The following is a 14547-nucleotide window of genomic DNA, read 5'->3' as shown; positions in this document are numbered from 1 at the left end:
TTTATTTATTTATTAGTTAATAAAAATACGACTGTCACACTTTCCACAATAACTGCTTTGATCGCATTTGAGAAATGGCTGCTAAAATAATATGTTATAAGTTATATTTTTTCAAATTGTGCTATTTCTCAATAATTTGCTGTATTTTTGAACAAATAAATAAAAAAACAAATAAATGATCAGATTCTTTTAAAAACAAACATTTTCATGATATTTGAATGACTTTTTCGTATCTGCTGAAGCTCAGTCAAATGCACAAGCAGTATTTCATGCAGATTTTTAATGAACTACAAAAGATCAAACCACAGACCAACCTTTGGTTTCTTGCACTTCTTTTTCAAGAAGCGGTGCCGTGTCACTGTCCTGGTCATCTTCAGTCGTGTTGATGGAGTAACCGTCTTCTAGTGCCATGATTGCATAAATTAAGATACAAGTTTATGGACTGAACATGAATTAGCTGAAGTATGACATCCACAAATCCTGAAACACAAAACCAAGGCATATTTCAGACATTGCAACTGCAGTTTATTAAATCCATAAACAAAATTCTGCTTGGGAAAGACAATTTAAAATTGTACACAGACTGTTTATTACAGCTGAGCTTAGACATAAAATGAATCCAGCTCTGTCTGAGCTGTGTGTCAAATGTAAATCTGACATCGGAACTTCCTATGCATGTGGAGATGTATTCTTATAGAGCAGTTCTGGGACTTGATTAAGCTGCAGATCAACGCCATCTTTAAATGTACACTTCAATTGGGAGCAAGGGCTCTCAATGAGGATATATATACACCTTATGAATGTCGGAACAGAGACCTTTTACACATTTTGGTTTACTTTGCTTGGAAATCCTTGTAAAGTGGATTAATGATAGACACCGCAGTTTAAATCAATGGCTGCATGCAGTCTGCAACATAATCAAACTTGAGGCTCTCTCCACATAAAGAACAAACCTTTCCTATTTTACCGGACCTGAGATCCTTTCTTTGATAATCTGGGAACTTCTAAGTTATAGGGCTGCATGATATTGGAAAAATCTGATATTGCGATATTTTAATTTTCTGCTATAAATATTGCGATATGCATACAGTTTCATGAGAGTTTGACTAGCACTAGCAACAGTATTCAGGCACAGAAATTGAGTAATCACAATGCAAAAATGTGCTTCTCTTACTTTGCTTTGTCTCATTTCTAATATAAATACCAAAAACTTAGAGTAAAAAATATAGTTTTGTTTTCAGCTTCACAAGATATGTCAAAATTAAGAGTTAAAACAAGCTAAATGATCTGCCAGTGGGGTAAGTAAAATAATCTTGTTTTGGCTTTTGGACAAGAAACAAGACAAAATTATAAGCAAGAAATATTTTTTTTTGCATTAATTGTATAAATTCCATATAAATACAGTAATTAAATACAATTCTGTAGCTCCTGGTCAACTATAATTCAGCCTCAATATTGCATATCGTGCGATGTGACTATTGCGGCTGCGCACATTGTGATATTGATGACGAAACAATATATTGTGCAGCCCTACTCTAAGTCTCTAATAGCTACTAAAAGCTTGTCTGTTAGACTCAGCATGGGCTAAATAAACTTATTGTTGTATTTTATTTCATTTTTATTTGTTTGTTTATTGAATTACAATTTTATTTTATTTATTATTATAGTTTATCATTATTATTTTTCATGTGGGGGTCAAGATTCAAATTATATTAATGCTTATCTTATTACTCAATGTAAATTTCTGACATGTTTTTGTACTAAAAATGTTTAATAAAAATATATTTGAAAAAAAAAATCCATAAAAAATACATCAACCTAAAACAGCCCCTTATTCCCAGCTTGTAAGCTTCTTCTTAATACTTGCTTGTTTTCCTTAACATTTGACAAGTATGGATCTGTTGATTTTCACATCTGATTTATTGGTCTGCCTATATGCTATACTCAGCAGTCTTATGTTTTTATTTCTATGTCTGGATCTTTGTCACTCTTGTTTTCTTTTTATATACAGTCCCCCGTTGTTTTGAACATGCTTTATAAATTAATTAAATTAAATTAAACTAATAATGTGTCCTATTTAAGTTTCATATTTCATACATTTTGTCCATGACTTACAGAATAAACCTACAGAAAATGTCATTCAGTGTAAAAACAGGTTATGTTTTGCTATGTGTCCATTCATTCATTCATTCATTTTCCTTCTGCTTAGTCTCTTTATTCATCAGAGGTCGCCACAGCAGAATGAACCACCAACTTATCCAGCATATGTTTTACACAGTGAATGCCCTTCCAGCTGCAACCCAGTACTGGGAAACACCCATACACACAAAAACTCCAGCCAACTTAGTTCCTCCAATTCACCTATAGTGCATGTCTTTGGACTACAAATGCCAACTGACCCAGCTGGGACTCAAACCAGCGATCTTCTTGCTGTGAGGCCACAGTGCTAGCCACTGAGCCACCGTCCTGCCCGTACTCTAATAATGAATTAAATTAAACTAAACTAAGAATGTGTCCTGTTTAAGTTTTACAGTTTGCCATGATTTACAGAATACACCTACAGAAATGTCATTCAGTGTAAAAACAAGTTACATATTGGACTATAATCATTTATTCACATATTTATTTATTTGACATATTTATATTATTCATTCATTTACAAACATAACTGTATTCATCTAGTCTGTTGTCTTTAATATGATTAATGCAATTCAGGAAATATCTTTTATTGCATACATGCAAAATTATCCACTTGATTATGTCACTTCCAATATTATTTGTGAATGTTCCTTGTTATCAAATACTATTAAAAGGGCCAAACAGCAAAAAATCAGTCCAAGGCACTCAAAAAATATTGAAAAATATTACAATTTTTCTTCTTTTAATATTTTTCCACATTTTTCGAGTGCCTTTGATTGATTTCTGCTGTTTATTCTGATGAATCTCTTACCCAAAGAGCACCGACACATTATTTAAGCTACCCTTGAGCACTTTTTGTTTGATTTTTGGATTTTTTGACAAGGATGGACACCATTAAAAGGACATTTCACCATTCAGTGTAAAAATAGGTTAAATAGCAAAACATTTTGCTTTGTATGCATACATAGCTAAATTATACATCCATATATAACATAAAACATAACATATATGACATAAATATAGCATAAAATATATATATTTTGGACTAAAATAATTTATTTACATAATGAAATACTTTATTAATTTATTCTGTATAGTATTAAATATGATTAATGCAATTTAGGTAATATCTTATATTGCATATATGCAAACTTATCTACATAATTCTGTCATTTACAATATTATATGTCAATGTTTCTTGTTATCAAATACCATTAAAGGGACATTTTCCTCATCCTCCACTTGTTCCAAAGCTGTTTGAATTCTTTTTTCTTTTATACACAACGGATCATTGAATTTCATAGTATGTTAATACAACTATGGATGTCATTCGCTGCTTTTCCCCAACATTTTTCACACCATCTTGTTTTGCGTTCAACAGAAGAAAGAAACTCATAAACGTTTAAAACAACCTGAGTGTGAGTAAAAGGTGAGGAAATGTACATTTTTATGTAAACTATCCCTTTAATAGGCATCTCCACATTCGTAAATATTTAAATATCATATCCCGTTAAATGATTAATCAAACAAATAACAATATTTTTCAGCTTAGAAATAAAGAGAAATACTCACTCAGACTATCTGCATCTACTGGGAAGCCCAAACCTCTCCTAGCACCTTATAAATGTGCACTGTAACATATAACATAGGTTTTAAACTTTCCACAATGTCTAAGATATAACTTAAACACATGACAGCATTCGAGAATAACAAATGACCAGCACAAAAGGTTAACAGGACTGATCAGCTGACTTATGATGTTATAAACATAATTCACAACATCTTATCAAGAGCATCACAGGTAGCTTATTTTTTCAGTTTGTACCTGAATCTTGAAGCAAAATGAGATGTTTACTCCTTTCATACATCAAGATAATGTTAGAGTTCTTCTACTTTTCTTACTAGACTGAAATAAGAAATATAAGAGTGAAAAACAGCTGAAAAGAGGAATATTAGAAAGACATATGTTTACATTTATATGTTACATATATATTTATACAAAAAATGTATTTAGACAAATACAAAGTATGATATTTGGTGTTTTTGAAGATCTTCTTACCATCAAGATGCTTCACAGACATATGTTATTATTTCTGGATGCTTCACAAAGATGATGATTCGCTTTCGACTCCTTCATGGCCTTAAGAACCCGTTTTTATTTCTCCTATAATAGATAAACGTTTAATACACCGGGAATCATCGGCATTTCAGTTGACTTACATGTCAAAACAGTCCCTGACCCGGTTTTCGTGTTTTTGACTATAAAGTATTGATCACATGATATCTACACTTCCTGCAATTGGAAACAGTAACATATATACCTTCCGGATCGACTGACTGTATCTGTTTCCGTGAAGATATTAAGATATATGACTTATAAGTCTGATATCTGCAGGCATAAACAGCATTTTTTTTTACATGAGTGGCGTTTTCTGACTGTCATGTGATTGAATGAACAAAAAGTTCTCACTGTAAGTACATATTTATCTTGTTTATGCGTTTTGTTGAGTGTTTTGCTAGCTATTCTTAGCATCGCAACATCGATGTTTCCGGGTGCAAATGTTGAAGAAAGGACGTGATAAGAGACGTGTATGGTTATGCAGCTGTGAATCAGGTTTTAAATAAGTTTGTGCACCATAGAAAGCTGCTTTTGACATTTAAAAGTGAAGGTAAAACCACAGAAATTAGCCGCGATCACCATTTCACTAATTCACTTCCTGATTTTAGCGCTTTCCCTTCCTGATAATGTTTTTCTGTTAATGTTTTGCTCTTGTTTTGTTAGATTGAGATTGAATAATGGCTCCATCGGCTGCTTTTCGTTTGTTGTCTGTCTCTGGATGTCTGCTGTTATTGTGTGGTACATCATGGGCATCTAATGGCACAGTTCCTCTGGTGATTTGGCATGGCATGGGTGAGAAACACTACACTTTAATCTAATACTGAATATAGCACTGAATCATACATGATTTACTGAAGACACTTATTACAATGAATTCTGTCATTCAGTGTTTTTATGTGACACTGGGCCACAAAACCTAAGCATAATAAGTGTATTTTATCAGAAAAAATACACCTTACATTGATGTATACTTTAGGATAGGACACTATTTGGGTGGAGATACAACTATTTGAAAGTCTGAGGGTTCAAAATAAAGCTAAACATTGAGAAATTTGTCTTTAAAATGTCTAAATGAAGTGCTCAGCTATACACATTATGGATCAACAATTAAGTTTTTAAATATTTACAGTAGGAAATAGAAGATCTTTACTAAATGTTCGAATGATCTTTGGTATAAAAGGAAAAAATTGGCTAAATATACGCTTGTAACTTAGGACTAGTTTTGTGGTCACATTAGTATAACTTGAGAGGAACTATGTAACACTAAAGTCTGGATATTTATTGCAGTTATTATGCTTTTTTGTAGTACACAACTAATGACTACAAACATTACATTGAAGAGTCTATAATAAAACATTGTACACTACCTGACAAAGGTCTTGTCGTCGATCCCAGTCATAAGAGCGACAAATAACAACTTCTAGTTGATCATTTGGAAAAGTGGCAAAATGTCGATCAGCATCCAAATCATTACAAATACCGCAGAAGACCTATTGGAACCCGCATGGACCCATGGATTCCCACAGAAATCAGTCAAGTTTCAGTCCACATCAAAGTTCCTGAAAGCAAAGTACGTCAAGGTGCTCCAGGATTGGCCAGCCTAATCACCAGATATGAACATTATTGAGCATGTCTGGATTAAGATGGAGGAGGCATTGAAGATAAATCCAAAGAATCTTGATGAACTCTGGGAGTCCTGCAAGAACGCTTTCTTTGCCATTCCAGATGACTTTATTAATCAGTGATTTGAGTCATTGCAGAGATGTATGGATGCAGTCCTCCAAGCTCATGATGGAGTCATACACAATATTCATTCTGTTTTCACTGCAACATGACTTTATATTCTATACTGGACATTATTTCTGTTAAGTGACAAGACTTTTGTCTAAGCAAAGTCAGACCTTACTGTCCTAATGAAATCATTAAAAAAATCAAGGCATGATCAGATTTTATTTTGGTAAAATAAGTGTAATCTAGAGGCCTTTGCCATTCATATAGGCCAGTTCTGGTACCAAATAATCAACTAGAAGTCAAGTTATTATTTGTTGCTCCTAAAACTTGGACAGGCGACAAGACTTTTGTCAGGTAGTGTATCGTCTCAAATGAGCAAGATGCTATTTTTGTAAAAAATGACCTATAGAAACATGTTTAAAACACACTCACATGCACACACACACACTGTCTACTGAGTTTACTATGAGGATAATTACATAAATAATCTGTTTTTCTCGTTTTTTTTCTTCAGGTGACAGCTGTTGTAATCCTCTGAGTATGGGTGCGATAAAGAAGATGGTGGAGCAGGAAGTCTCAGGAATATATGTGCTTTCCCTCATGATCGGCAAATCTGTTTTTGAGGTAGAGCGGGTTTTTAGCATTCTCAGCATTTCTGTTGGCCTTTCAGATGGAGGTGATGGAGGTATTGTTATTTTTACAGGACACAGAAAATGGCTTCTTAATGGATGTTAATAAGCAGGTGTCTTTCGTTTGTGATCAACTGGCCAAAGACCCCAAACTGAAGGGAGGCTACAATGCGATGGGCTTTTCACAGGGCTCACAGTTTCTGTAGGTGCTTAATAATTCAAATCAGCTTATATATAGTATATTTCGGGCTGCTCGATTATGAAAAGTCAATATTGTAATCAGGATTATTTAAAACAACTATGATTTATGTGGGCTATACAACCAAACATTTTTCTTTTATATATTCATTTATTAATTTGTATTGAAAAGAATAAAATAAGAATAAATATATACAACAGAAACGCACTGTTTTTAAGCATACTGTAAGAATTAAACTTGATTTGTTTATATGTTTCCTAAAGCTTCAACAGTCCTTCAGTCAAGAGCAGTGAGTGATTGTGTCTTTTATTGTTTAATTAATAATCAATCATAAACAGTCGGCTGCAGCAAAATAAGGCGCTATCACTTTAAGAGCCGCATGGATTTGATGTACTGTTACTCGTGCATTTTTAATACATGACAAATGAGGGTTTATAATCAATGAGCGCTACATTTTGACAAATATTTGCATGCATTTACAATACTTGTTTATTATTGTATTGTTATTGTTCATAATTTTTATTGCTTTTTCATAATCGTTGGAGGCCGAATTTGAAATTGAATTGCACAGCAATATTATAGGTGAATAATCATGTTGTTTCACCTCTGTACTGTGTTATTTCTTTCACAAGGCGAGCGGTGGCGCAGCGCTGTCCAGATCCACCAATGAGAAACCTCATCTCTGTCGGTGGACAGCATCAAGGTAATCAGATGGATGTGCCCCGACCTTGAGTTAATTCCTGAAAACAGATCATTACTTCCTGAAAATGTTGAGCAGTTCAGAGGAACAGACTTGCTTCGTATAAGTTGTATAATAATAAGTTAATTATTACTAGGGCTGTGCAATTAATCAAATTCGGATTTGGTTTCTATTTGGACTTCTAACGATTATGAAAAACCATTAATCGAGATTATCGCTATTATTGCATCATATACCGCCCCCTTTCTAGTTGTACACATTTTGTTGCTCTGCAAAGCTCAGTTTTAAGGTGAATATTACTAAAAGTATGTACTGTAATGTAATGTTTGCTGCACGTGATGTGCATCATTCACTGATGTACATTCAAATCATTCATGTTTTTAAAAGTGCAAAAGAGATCGCATGCTGTTGTGTGTGTGCGCATTTAGCCTCTGAGTCAAGCAGAGCCTCTAAAGCCATCTTAATGCGAGAGCTTTAATGGTCAAATACATGCACATTTGTGTCAGAGCGCTGTGTTTAGTGATTATTCATATTAACCTTCATTTGTGCAATAAACAAACAAGTTGAGAATCAAAAGACATGTGAAAGAGAAACCATATCTAAACCGCACTGCTTTTAAACTGACAGCGCTCAATATTCCTGCTGCCGACTGCTTTTATTATTAAACAAACAACAAAAGGAGAAAACCCCTCACTGCTCTTGACTGAAGGACTTTTGTAGCTATAATTAAAAAAATTTTCTACAGTAAAGATGCTTAAAGCACAGTTTGTTTCATATTTTTATTCTATTGTATTTATTTACCTTATTTACAGGGAGGAAAATAGGTTGAAGTCAGAATTATTAGCCCTCCTGAATTATTAGCGACCCTCCCCCCCCCCCCCATTTCTGTTTAATGGAAAGATTTATTTTTAACCCATTTCTAATCATAATAGTTTTAATAACTCATTTCCAATAACTGATTTCTTTAATCTTTGCTATTATGACAGCACATAATATTTTACTAGATATTTTTCAAGACACTAGTATTCAGCTTAAAGTGACATTTAAAGGCTTAACTAGGGTAATTAGACAAGTCATTGTATAACAGTAGTCTCCTCCGTAGACAATCAAAAATATATATTGCTTAAAGGGGCTAATAATATAGAGCTATTAAAATAGGCTTTAAAATATTTAAACCTGCTTTTATTCTAGCCGAAATAAAACAAATAAGCCTTTCTCCAGAAGAAAAACTATTATAGGAAATACTGTTAAAAATTCCTCTGTTAAACATCATTTGGGAAATATTTATATAAAAAAATACACAGGAGGGCGAATTATTTTGACTTCAACTGATAATCGTTTTGAATAAACATGATTACGATTATGACCAAAATAATCGTGATCATGATTTTCCCCATAATCGAGCAGCGCTAATTACTACCTATTTATTAAGATGAATAATTTCAAAAGCAACACAAGTACATTTTCAACTTTAAGCACTTGATCCAAAATGTAAGCACTAGATAAACATTCAAGCGTTTTCAAAGATTTCCAGCACCTGTACAAACCCTGTTTACAAATGTTTAAAAACTGTTATATTGGCATTGTATTAAATTCTTAAAATTTCAGGCTTATCAACTGAATAGAAAGTGTTTATTTAAAATGGAAAGCTTTTCACGAGCTTACACCTTAGCTGATGATTAATTATATAAAGCTTGTTTGGCATGCTGTCCAGAGAGAGAGAGCCCTGAGCTCAAAAGATCCTCGAGCCCTGGACTCCCTCCCATTTGCAGGGCGAGAAGAGCGATTGAGCTCAGGTAGATCTCAGGAACTCCCCCGCTTATTAGTGGCTAATGACGAACTTGCTTTATGAAGGAAAATACTATTGGCTAGGAACTCAACTATGGTGCCAATTTGGTTTAGTCAATTTACTTATGATCAGGGAAATCCACGCGAACACAGAGAGAACATGTAAACTCCGCACAAAAACGTTGACTGGCCTAGTAAGGATTTGAACCAGTGACGTTCTTGCTGTGAGGCAACAGTGCTAACCACTGGGTCACCATGCCGCCCAATCTAGGAAAAAGGGGGGAGGGATAGGGGAGGAAGGGGGGATTCTTCAAGACGAATATGACTGTGGTATGAAGATTGTGGTTATTTATAGTGACCTAGGAATCGTCTGATTGGTAATTCATGCATTAGCTGATGTGGGTCCAGCTGTGGTCAATCATAAGCATGTCATCCTCTCGAAAATAGTTTCTAAATAAATTTCACTTATTATTATAGACTATAGAAGTGTTTACTTTTACTTTACCTTGAACAAAAGTGTAAATGTTTTTATTTTATTTCACAAATCACAATTTTGTAGTGTAAAACAAATCATAGTACCTGATACATGTGACAACTGATTGAAAGTATCACAGTAACGAATGCAAGAGTCGCACATCTCTTTTTTTCTTCTGAATATGTCTTGCTGTTTTTTTCCCCCTCCTGTTCTTCCTCTCAGGAGTGTATGGTCTTCCTCGGTGTCCTGGTGAAAGCTCTCATATCTGCGACTGGATCCGCAAGCAGCTCAACTCGGGCGCTTACACGGACGCTGTTCAGAAACAGTGCGTGCATGACTGATTTCAGCTTCTCCCTTTCACAAATACTAAACTGATTATAACCGACATTCATTGTGATTTTATTCCAGCTTAGTTCAGGCGCAATACTGGCACGATCCTCTCAACGATGACCTGTATAAAAAATACAGCCTCTTCCTTGCTGACATCAATCAAGAGCGGGTGAGTGCGAAATTTGGGATGCGTGATATTGAATGATATATTAAAGGAGCAGAAATCACTTTTATAAGGGGTTTAAACACAGTTGTGTGTTTCATATTAATTTCATATATTGCATTTTTAGTTATGATACTCCCAAAATCCTTCTGCATAAATCCACATTTTTTTTTCTTTACAAAATTCTGTGCAGAAATTTCTGCAGATTTTGTCTGGCCCTGCCTATTATTAAGATATTAACTGTTTATTAGCAGTTACAAAGTATGACCTTATTGTGCATCCCTAATCCTACCCAAAACTTAAACCCAACTTCTACCTTACTCACTATTAATAAACTGCTCACTAGTGGTTTATTAAGCTAGTAGTGTAAGTTTTTGGTTGGTTAATACTGTGATTGTGACTTAAACTAAAGTGTTACCCAAGTACTGTTAAGAATGAATTACCACAGTGTTGCTTTGTGACATACAAATGTTCTGCTCTGACTTTGTAATTATTTTCATTGGCGAAACAAAAAACTATCAGTATTAAATCTTAAATGTAGCTCAGTATGATCTTGTTTTTGAACTGTTGTATACAATCAGTATCATATTTATAATAATGATTATGTGCCAAAATTTGGGAAAATGGCACTCTTTCATGATATGACTGTACTACATCATATCTTGTAATTATAAGTGGTAAATGACTGTATTTGTGTTCTCTCAGGTGGTGAATGAGACGTACAAGAAGAATCTGATGTCTCTGAATAAGTTTGTGATGGTGAAGTTCCTGCAGGACTCTATTGTTGATCCTGTGGACTCTGAGGTGAAATCTGAGATCTCGCTTGACTGAAATAGAAAGTCTGAGCTCTTTCTAACTGAATTGTCTTTGACAGTGGTTTGGCTTTTATAAAGCTGGTCAAGCTGAAGAACTGGAAACACTGCAAGAAAGCCCTATATACAAAGAGGTAAACTCATGATTACAGGCTGTTTAATTATTAACATTTAACTACAAACCTAAAAGTATAATGTCAGTCCATCCATCCGTCCGTCCGTCCATTGATCTATCTATCCATCTCTCCGTTTATCTGTCTGTCTGTTCGTTGATCTATCTATCTATCTATCTATCTATCTATCTATCTATCTATCTATCTATCTATCTATCTATCTATCTATCTATCTGTCTGTCTGTCTGTCTGTCTGTCTGTCTGTCTGTCTGTCTGTCCGTTGCTGTATCTATCGATCTGTCTATCTATCTATTGGTATATCTATCTGTCTATCTCTCTGTTGATCTGTCTATCCATCTCTCCGTTTATCTATCTATCTATCTATCTATCTATCTATCTATCTATCTATCTATCTATCGTTCCTTCCATTCATTCGTTGATCCATCCATCCATCTGTCATTCTATCCATCCATCAATCTATCCTTTCTATCTATCTGTCTGTCGTTCTATCTATGTCTGTCGTTTTATCTGTCTGTCTATCTATCATCCTATCCATGTGTCGTACCATCCATCCATCCATCCGTCATCCTTCCATCTGTCTATCCTCCTGTCATTCTATCCATCTATCTATCGACCATTCCATGTGTCATTCCATCCATCCAAATGTTGTTCCATCCATCAGTCGTTCTATCTAACCGTCTATCCCTCCATCTATCGTCCTATCCATTTGTTGTTCTATCCATCCATCCATCCATCCACCCACCTGTTGTTCTATCTATCTGTCATTCCATCTATCTGTAAACTACCCATGACATTTCTTCCAAATTTTAAATAAATGTTGTCATTTATAGCATTGCTTTTGTATAAAATAATCAGCTGTTGTTATTTTTTTTAAAATAGTAATCAAGTCTTAACATTTTACTCAAACTAATATTTAAATCCAGATAATCTGAGAAGTCCACTCTTCATTTTTTTCCATAGCTGTATAGAATAATAATAATAATTTATGACAACATATGTATTAAAAACTAGGAAATGTAATAATTGATCAACTAAAATAATTCTTGGACTCTTTATTCTATAAAATGTTGTGAAGAAAAAGGTAAAAGTAAATCAATCACACTTTATAATAATCAGGTTCCACTAATTAATGCTGTTAATGTATTTACTATAATAAACTAATAACGAACAATACATGTACAGCATTAATTAATCATAGTTCAACATTGACTAATGCATTGCTAAAATCCAAAGTTATGCTTGTTAACATTAATTTATGCATTCTGAGTTAACAAGAACCATGAACAACTATTTTCATTAACTATAATTAACAAAGATGAAATACTGAAATAAATGTTTTGTTTTTGGGGCAGGGTGATATTGCAAAAAATAAAAATAAATCACAATATCACGTTTCATATCATTCGATATCAATAATTATTGAATATTTTTAACAATACATTTAGGAGTATTAGGATTTTTGTTTATTTAACCACTTTATTTTATTTTACTAACATTACTAAGGCAAATAGTTTTATTAGTCAAAAACTAAAATAATTAACCAAAATATCTGATCTCTTCATAATAAAATAAACATTAGTGTTAAAGAGACTCTTATACTTGATTAATAAAATGTTACAAAGCGTGTGCAACTAAGGTAGATCAACATCTGTAAGGTGTGAATAATATTGATACAGTAAACCTCAAACTCTATAAACAAAACTGATTATCAAATCTGAGCGTTTAGAGTAAAGGAACCAGCCATCATTAATCAAATACATCTGAACATTAAAAACTGTGAAGTTGGATTACTTCATTACCCCCTATGCTAAAAACTCTTTCAGATGGGGAGCTAGTGGCTGGGATGCACAAGAAAAGAAACCAAAAAGCCACTCTGGCAACATCAATCTCCTCACTGCTGTTAGCCACCGCACTCATTTTGGCATGTGTGGTTATTCTGACCTAAAGTGACAAGCACAAGCATGTGGTTTCCTTGACTATTACAATGGGCTTTGAGCTCTTGGAAAAGTTGAGATGTTTTCAACTAGGGGCGCCTGGAAAAGGCAACATGTGCGCATTGCTCCCTTCATACATGTGTCGTGCAAGTCACTATAGCCTCAATTGGAAATGACTAACTTACACGTGACGTGCTTGTCAGCCACATTTCAGCGCTTCATACCAAATCTTTTTGTTTAATTAGTATTGACAATGGTGTTCGGTCAATAAATATCGATAAATATTTTATCGCCCAGCCCGATTTTGTTTACTGTTTATGTTAGAAAATATACATTTACTAATAGGTAGTCAAATTTAAATGTGTTTAAAATGTATATTACCGTACTGTTTTCCAGTATGAAGGGCATCAGCTGTGTAAAACATGTGCTGGATAAGTTGGCGGTTCATTCCGCTGCGGCAACCCCTGATAACTAAGCTGAAAAGAAAATGAATGAATGAATTACCTTACTGTAAAGTGTTAATGCAAGTTTTGTGCAAAATGTAGTAAAATGTCAAATGAATGTGTTTAAAAGTCTTATAAAATGTTTATTTCTGTAGGATCGTCTGGGTTTGGCAGCGATGGATTCAGCAGGGAAGCTCTTGTTTCTGGCCTCTGAAGGAGATCATCTGCAGTTCACCAGAGAGTGGTTTAATGACAACCTGCTGGCCTACTTACTCTAAAAACACACTTGCTTATTCCCGATAAGAGTTTGCACGCGAACGCGCTCAGTGCTTTCATGATCTGATTTCAGCATGTTCGTAACTACGGTCTCTGATACATATGTGATGTCTCGTATAGAAATGAAGCCAGTCTTGCTTGTTTTATTGCACTGATCTTTTATCTGATTTAATGGAACAAAGAAATCAGGTTCACTTTGAGATTTAGGTTTTAATTATAGTAATTAAGTACTCTTTTTAGGTCATTTTTGCTGAGCAATAAAAATATAGCTTACAAAAACTGTGCCCTGTGTTGGTCATTATTTACAAGTCAAAGAGTTATTATATTAAAGGCAAATTTTAAGCAGTCAGAAATGAACATACTTTCAGACAAATATATTTTAAATTTAAAAAACAAATTGCATTATGACCACTGGGAATACTCCAGATCATAGATATATGTGTATATTATGTTGACGCATTCCTTCCAATAGACAACAACAAGGTAGGGGATATCTAATGTCAATATCTACGAGTTAAATCAGTTGAGTGTTGAAATTCAAAATTTTTAACCCAACTGGTTATTAATAAATAACCCAATAAACGCTAAAAATAACCCAACAAAGCACCAAATGTTTTTTAACTCAACCATTGGGTTTAAATAAATAACACTTTTTTGTGTATTAAAATTCCTTCT

General features: G+C 33.9%; 2 protein-coding genes across 3 annotated transcripts in view; one reads left to right on the top strand and one right to left on the bottom strand.

Moving 5' to 3' along the window:
- The window catches only part of si:ch1073-513e17.1 (sialin), a 20656-nt gene extending 16617 nt beyond the window's left edge, over nt 1-4039 (bottom strand). Inside the window, exons 1-3 of the mRNA XM_056479505.1 lie at nt 3965-4039; nt 3712-3770; nt 315-480 (exon numbers count right to left, since the gene is read on the bottom strand). Coding sequence (XP_056335480.1) covers nt 315-411 — 97 coding nt within the window. The 5' untranslated portion in view covers nt 412-480; nt 3712-3770; nt 3965-4039. The remainder of the gene's footprint in view (nt 1-314; nt 481-3711; nt 3771-3964) is intronic.
- A 448-nt stretch (nt 4040-4487) lies between these two features.
- Nucleotides 4488-14151, top strand: ppt1 (palmitoyl-protein thioesterase 1 (ceroid-lipofuscinosis, neuronal 1, infantile)). 2 transcript variants are annotated; one of them, XM_056479469.1, is made up of 10 exons: nt 4488-4610; nt 4922-5050; nt 6504-6613; nt 6693-6820; nt 7450-7520; nt 10003-10105; nt 10189-10279; nt 10979-11077; nt 11148-11219; nt 13752-14151. In XM_056479469.1, the coding sequence occupies exons 2-10, from the start codon at nt 4936-4938 to the stop codon at nt 13872-13874; spliced, it is 912 nt and encodes a 303-aa protein (XP_056335444.1). In that variant the 5' UTR covers nt 4488-4610; nt 4922-4935; the 3' UTR covers nt 13875-14151. The 2 variants fall into 2 exon arrangements, with proteins under 2 accessions (XP_056335444.1, XP_056335445.1); XM_056479470.1 differs by lacking the exon at nt 4488-4610 and adding an exon at nt 4641-4808.
- Nucleotides 14152-14547: the final 396 nt, after the last annotated feature.

This window comes from Danio aesculapii, chromosome 19 (genome assembly GCF_903798145.1).
Source record: "Danio aesculapii chromosome 19, fDanAes4.1, whole genome shotgun sequence".
Taxonomy (NCBI): domain Eukaryota; kingdom Metazoa; phylum Chordata; class Actinopteri; order Cypriniformes; family Danionidae; genus Danio; species Danio aesculapii.
Note: the sequence above shows the minus strand (reverse complement) of the source record. Positions and strands in the feature narration are given on the sequence as shown.

Coding starts and splice junctions, on each gene's coding strand:
- ppt1 (XM_056479469.1), top strand. CDS start 4,936: ATGGCTCCATCGGCTGCTTTTCGTTTGTTGTCTGTCTCTGGATGTCTG. Junction 6,614..6,692: donor TCGGCAAATCTGTTTTTGAG/GTAGAGCGGGTT, acceptor TTATTTTTACAG/GACACAGAAAATGGCTTCTT. Junction 11,078..11,147: donor TTGATCCTGTGGACTCTGAG/GTGAAATCTGAG, acceptor TGTCTTTGACAG/TGGTTTGGCTTTTATAAAGC.